The sequence below is a fragment of the Lathamus discolor genome, chromosome 3 (genome assembly GCF_037157495.1).
Source record: "Lathamus discolor isolate bLatDis1 chromosome 3, bLatDis1.hap1, whole genome shotgun sequence".
In the NCBI taxonomy this organism is placed as follows: domain Eukaryota; kingdom Metazoa; phylum Chordata; class Aves; order Psittaciformes; family Psittacidae; genus Lathamus; species Lathamus discolor.
Genome location: NC_088886.1, coordinates 121874394 through 121881349, shown reverse-complemented (window position 1 = coordinate 121881349; position 6956 = coordinate 121874394). Strand labels below are relative to the sequence as shown.

General features: G+C 41.9%; 1 protein-coding gene across 1 annotated transcript in view; it reads right to left on the bottom strand.

Moving 5' to 3' along the window:
- HEG1 (heart development protein with EGF like domains 1) overlaps positions 1 to 6956 on the bottom strand; it is a 56231-nt gene continuing 49275 nt past the window's right edge. The window contains exon 23 of the mRNA XM_065671390.1: positions 1 to 6848. Within this exon, the coding sequence (XP_065527462.1) occupies positions 6699 to 6848 (150 nt within the window). The 3' untranslated portion in view covers positions 1 to 6698. The remainder of the gene's footprint in view (positions 6849 to 6956) is intronic.

Genomic DNA, 6956 nt, shown 5'->3' with positions numbered 1-6956 from the left:
TTGTAATATTCATAGCTTTATTGTATCCTTTTGTAATACTGACTAGAACGCCAGATTTAACAATATTGGATGAAGGTATAAAAATAATCCAATCCTTAAAAATTATATTTTGCTACTACAGTACTGTATAATTAGTGGAGTCTGGAAATATGATAAAACTTTAAATAATACTGGTTTGGAAAATGTCCTCAGGACCCCAACAACTTGGAAGCAAACATTTAGAGATACAGAGAAAGTAACAGGGCAATAGCATGAACATAAAGCAGGTTTACACTCAGGTTGTTAAAAGAAGCACAAACAAATGCTGAAAATTTACCTTTTGAAATAGAGCTTACAAAAGGTGAGCTTTACTACTGCAATTTTGAAAGCTGTTCAAATAAACCATTATGATTTTACACACCAAGGTTGACCTTCCGGTAGGAGGAAGTCCTGTAGAATTTAACAGGGCTTAAAACAAATGACTGAGTTTAACAGAATTTCCTTTAAAAAAGGAAACTATTGAGTATTTATTATGTTGGTTTTTTGTTTGTCTGTTTTGTCTTTAAACTAAACCTATCCTAGCTGATTTTCTTTGAGACCTTTAATGCCAGGTGAATTCTATGGCACTGTTCAACAGAAGTGATCAGATTTTACTGTATTCCATGGAACTTTTCCATATAGGATTCTGCAGATCTGGGAGCTGCCTGCTGCAGTCATTAACCCAAGCAAGACTCTCATCCCTTCTAGCATTTTATCAGAATAAAGACCAAGGGACTTAGCACTTACATCCCACTTCTGAGGAACATCAGGCACCCTTTCTATGTTTTTCCTCAACAAGGATATTATGCACATGCACAACAAAGCAGACACAGAAGAGGTGTTATCCCACATACAGACCTTACAGTCCAGGAGCCACACCCACTTCAGACGTTTACTTCTGCAAAACACATAAGCATATTCCTTGCTTTGCTTCTTTTTTCTTCTTTTTTTTTTGTTATTTCTTACCCCTTCATGGATTTCTGTCGTGATTTTAATTTCAGTAGTACGAGGGAATCAAGAATTAAATAAATACACATTGCAAAGTTCCTGAAACCTTAGAAGCACACAGTGAATGCCCGTTTTGCATCTGAGAGATCTTGCTTCATTTCTTAAGAGACAAGTAAGAGTGAACTGAATAGCTGTTTTTATCTCTGACTGAAGAGGAAGCACCTCTACATCCCTAGAAGATCTTACACAAAAGACAACAGGTTGGCTGATCAGTAAAACGACTACACAAAATTCACATCCACTCTCTTCTCAGGAAGGTGCTTCAATCTGTTTTGGTCAATCTCACATAATACAGGTCCTGCTACAGTAATAAGTATACTTTAAAAGATAAATAAAATATGGAAAGGTAGCAACAGTATCACGGAAATAGGCAGAACATGGAGCTAGGGGAAAGCATATACAACACACAGGTGGAATAATTTAGGCCTAAAATATATCCATTACAGTCCATGTGAGAGTTACCCCAGCCACTATAATGAATGCTGGATTAGGTCTTTTGTGTGTAAAGAGGAAAAAACATTAGTCAGCATAGGAAGAGCATATAAGTAAAATGCATCCGTTCTTATTAATTTAAGGAAGAAAACTGAAGATTAAACATCACTATGAGGGAACGAGAAGTCCAGCTGGATTTGGAATGGATATGGCCATTGACCAGCATTAGAGACAAGTCCTAGGGAAGTGCTTGGTGTCTGCAGCAATGTCCAAACCTGCTCTGCTGCTCACTCAGGTCCCAGCAAACACCCTTTAAAAGTACTGGCACAAACAATTACACAATGACAAGCACCTCCCTCTAACTGAAATTTATTGCTATTTTTTAAAGCTTTTTACTACCATGTAGTGTGGAGGCAAACATGTTTTAGAAGGCTGGTCACAAGGTGTTACTCAGTACATGACTGTGACAGTGAGACATACGGGAAATGTTGCAACAATGAGATTCACTGCTGCTGTGTTACATAAATGCTGTAAATGTGGAAAAAGGGGGTCAAAATCCTTTCCTCATATAGCCCAATTCAGCACTGTGAGGTTTCAACAGTATGCAAAAGGCCTCTCATTTTTCCAGTGCATCTGGGAAGGCTGGCCAGAGAGAGCAGCAGTGCATGGCAGGACACAGGAAGGCTGCATGTACAAGCATCCCTTTTGAATGGTCCCTCAAATCTGCATTTCGCTGCTCCGTTCACTGGGTTTAACTCTCCTAGGCTTACTGCCAGAGGTATTTCTGTGGGTGAAGGGCTTTTGTTACCACAATTGGCAGAGCACCATAGCAGCAAACACGTGCCTTCCACATCTTCTGTCAAGCAACAGAATTAGCATTTTTTCCAAAGTTAATAAAAAATACACTCACACAACTGCCTATGAGCCCTTGCTGACTTCTCCCCCAGCTTTCCACAGCTGCCAGGAGCAATAGAAAATTTCTATGCAGTGTTGGTGTAGTTTTTCTTCCTTTCCTCACATCTGGCTGAATCACTTGCATCCTCCTTAGAAGAAACATACCACTTCTATCTTGTCCTCTTGGATAGCGGGAAAAAAAATCCCCTTGGCAAAAACATCCAGTGTGCTCAAAATTTGAAATCTGGGTTAGCTAAAAGTAGTCTAAATCGTCTAAGAAATAAGATGCATTTATTTAGATATCCTAAAGGAACTAAGATACTGAACAGAGAGGCATCTGCACATAAAAATAGTCTTGAGGGGACATGGAGACCTTTCTCACATCTGACAGGAGCCACAAAGCCCCACTCCATTGCCAGAAGGTGTTTAGTTTATGGGAGACAAAGAAGCTGGCAAATAGGATCCTGGTGGCAGCTTTAACAGAGGCAAGCTGTACAGAAACAGGTCACATACCTGCTGTGGTTGGCTGAGCCCATTGCTGCTGGAATGTGTTAGTAAACAACTGCAGTAAAATAATTACCATAAACTAGCAAAGCACACTGCAGTGTACCCCACCCCTTCTACCCAGAAACACTGCAGTGTGGGATGTGGCTGGGCTGGTAGAAACCTGGGGATCTGAATCACCTGGGGCTGCATCTGCTGGCTCCACAAGGATTTCCTGGTTCACATGTGGGAAAGCATCTGCACTCACCCTGGTACTGACTTTTGCATAAATCCTTTCCTGCCTGCTGAGCAGGCCCTCCTACAACACCCAGAGAAGGTGCTGCAGGTCAGGAGAGACCCTTTTCCTCCTTCTATGGACTATGTACTGGAGCCGTGACTCCTCTCTTAACAAAGCTAAAAAGAAAGTCAGCCTGCAATGGATAAATTCTCATAAGAAATTTTCCAACGTTTACCTGCTTTGGCAGAGAGAAAATTTCAGTGCAGTAAAGGTCTCTGCTTTGGAAAAGGCCAAGTTTTGCAGTTCTCAGTCAGAAAATCCTGCTGGGTTTATTGAGACTCTTTCATTCCAGATACAGCATTAAGAAGAATTTGAAGATCATTGAGAAATTAAAAGTAATTGTTTGCAAACTTTTTGTGTGATCTCAATAAGGAACAGTCCTATCTCATTTCCACTCAAATCCCTTGAAACTTGCTGTGAGATACAGACCAGGAGTTTTGTTCATATAGTCCATGTTACTCTTTAAATGGAGGGATTGACCCGCAATGTGGGTTGGTACTTCCTACTTTGTACTTGGCACACACAGGCACGTGCCTATAAGCATGTGTCTAAATTCTTCACTAGCTGACAAAATGCTGGCATGTGGTTAAATCCTACCATCATTGCTGGGACACTCTTCCTTTTCGCTCAGCTGCTTTGGTAAAGAGGAACAGAGCCCAGTGCTCACCTATATGCCTTGGACTTAGATTTCACATGAATCCCAGCTTCCCCTTTGCTTCTGTAACACACACAAACCCCTCCTCCATACCATGGGAAAGGCAGTCTTTTCTGTTCTGGGCACTCTCAAAAACAGGCAACTCGCTGGCACAGAAAGACCCTGCCAATGTCCTCTCTGAAGGATCCTATAGCACAGCAGAGCCAAGCCTTGAGTTCACATCATACAACGGATCCTGTTCAGTTAAGATTAAGATATCAGCTGCTAATGAAAGGAAGAACATCATTTATGCACTGGAAAGACTGATCAGCACGGCAGGGAAAAGCTAGTTCTTCTGCCTTACCTGTTAACACTATTTTGGCTACTTAACTAGAGTTTTCCTTAAATACAGCTCCTTAGGCAGCTGCAGTTCCCATAAGCATCCATTCATTTCTTCCCTAAAGTTGAGATGAACAGGTGTACTAACACCTGCAAGGTTGATTATGGATCAGACAAGCATGAAGCTGCATGTGCGGTCACCAAAAGATCATGTAAGTGCAAAGGATACTGCCCTAGGCATCCATGAAGAGTTTTTATTTTTTTTGCAAGCTCACACTCCTGTTTATACATAGTAGATAAGGGGTGAGGTATAAAAAGACACTGTGCTTGTATGCCATGGCTGGTGCACCAAACTGTGCCTTCAAAGCACATTCGTGGTGTCTCTCCTGTCTTGCAGTTTTGAGAAAAAATTAGTTTTTCTCAAAAACTAATAGCTAATAGATGCCTAGTGCTAGCTCCCCTTCCACTTGGTAGCTGTTGCTCACTTTTGATAAAGAGCACAACAGACTCCAAAGTACTGGGAAAGGATATGAAAACTCACACCATCTGTATAACACAAGTACCTGCTCCCTGGCGGAAGGCTCCTAATCACCTCAGGTTTGCCTCTGGCGAGCAACCACACAACATATCTGAACTGCTGTTCCTACTTGAGGTTAGGCACTTTGGGGGATGCATCCCATGATCCTTACTGCTTCAGTGAGTTGAGCTACCTGATGTACTTGTAGGCGCTGTTTTTCAAGCATGGTGGGGAGAAGAGAATATCAGTGGGTATTTCCTCTTCAGTGAAACTAGCTTATGTACACACTAGAGAGATGGTGGGTTAGTGACTAAGGAATTGTGCTATTTGTTATCCTCATACAAGCACAGTCACATTAAGGGTAAGGATCTGTATCTGGATGGGGTTTGGATGTCAGGTTAACACTGCATTAAAGATAAGCGATGCATATACTTCATTATACTTCCTTATACTTCCTGCAACCCCACGAACAAATACAGCCTCAGCAGAGAATGAATTCAGAGAAGGACTTGGGGGTGTTGGTCAACAAGAAGCTCAACATGATCCAGCAACATGCACTTGCAGCCCAGAAAGCCAACTACAACCTGGGCTGCATCAAAAGCAAGTCAAGGGAGGTGATTCTCCCCCTCTGCTCTCAGGAGACCTCACCTGCAGCACTCTGTTCAGCTGCAGGGTCCTCTACAGAGATGATCTTTAAGGTCCCTTCCAACCCAAATTATATGATTCTGTGATTAGTAAGATCTCTTTCAACACCTAGCTCAGAATACAGCCCATTACTGTTGAATTTTATCTTTGGTGAGAAATATAATAACTTACATTCTTCAGCTTTTGCAAGATGATTAATATGAATTAACATGCCTAGGTGAGGAAATCTGCCTGGTATGAATCATTCAAAACCATGATGAAAGCAAGCAAAACACTTCAACATAAGTGATATTTGTTCCACTAGGATTGAAAACATACCATTTTTCTCTCCCTTGAATACAACTGATTGCAGCGAGTCTTATTTTCCACAGTACTGAAAGCCTCCACAGCTCCTACAGAAGTCAAGGTGGGCTGGGGAGGCTTGAAAACTATATCCTGCCTGTAGTGCCCAGAATTCAGGTTCCACTGCCAAACTAGGGCTATAGCATTATTGCTCCTTCCCAGATTCTAAGGAGCATGATGAATTCACAACCCTGTGAGCAACTATTTAACATTATATTGCTGTTTCTAAATCCCTGCAGAGAAACAGAGCCCCATAAGTTCCTATACAGAAGCACTATGATGATGTATAGTGGCAACACTTCTGAGCTATGCTGGTTGGCAAAACAGCATACTCGTACTCTTTCTTATATAAGGAAAGTTTTCAGAGCAGCACATAGGATCAACTTTGTCTTTTTCCAGTTAAAATTGCAGTGGTATGGCTAACTTTCCCATACTCCTTGGAATCAATTGGCTCATGAATTCAGTTTACATTGACAGGCACCAGGCTTCAACAAGGAGACAGCATTTTAAAGAATTTCTACCAGTAAGAAGGTTAGGGCCAGAGGACAAGCCAGCTTCCCTGTTGTATATGAAGCAGAAAGCAATGCAGCAATGTAAAAGGGAGTGGACAAACTTGCCCTACCAAAAGCAGTTGCACTTTGCAAAGTGAATCTTTGCCTAAAGGTTGGCTAAGAAGACAAGCACAGTCAACAGAAAACAAGATCTGTAAACAAAATGCTCTTTAGTGGTATTCAGTGAAGAGTGCTAGGCACAGTTCATCTGCTTATACTGATCCATGCTTGCCATGTAGCGTAAAGTGAGTGAAGAAGCAGCACAGAACAAATCTGGAGTACATGTATTAACTTCCACCTGGGTCTTTCAGTGATGTGCACCTTGAGCCATTCCCTCTTCCTCCTCCTCTTTCCTTCTGCTGCTTAGGGAGTGCAACGATTCCTCAGGGCAGCAATGCTCAGCATGAAGTTCAAAGTCCTTCCTGTTAAACGGGAAGAGTAAGACTGATATGGGCTGAACTGCCCAGGAGACAGATTGTACCTGGGGATCAAGGGCCACAGAACTGTGTCAATCTTCCACTCCCTTTCCACTCCCTGCTAAAAATAGTCTCTTCTTCTGGTTTCATCACTAATGAAGGATGGATTGTATTGTCCAGGGTAGATGCACGAATGTCGAGATCCAGGCAAACCAGTGTAGGGAGGATAAAGTCCGTTCCTTTCCAGTTCAGGATTTCTCAGTCCAGTTGGCTGGATTAGCAAAAAAATGAAATAAGAAGGGTCTTATTTGCGCACTCAAATCCTCCTTCAGACACAGCCTTACCAAGTTTCCCAGCAGTTATTTGAGTAGCTAGAAGG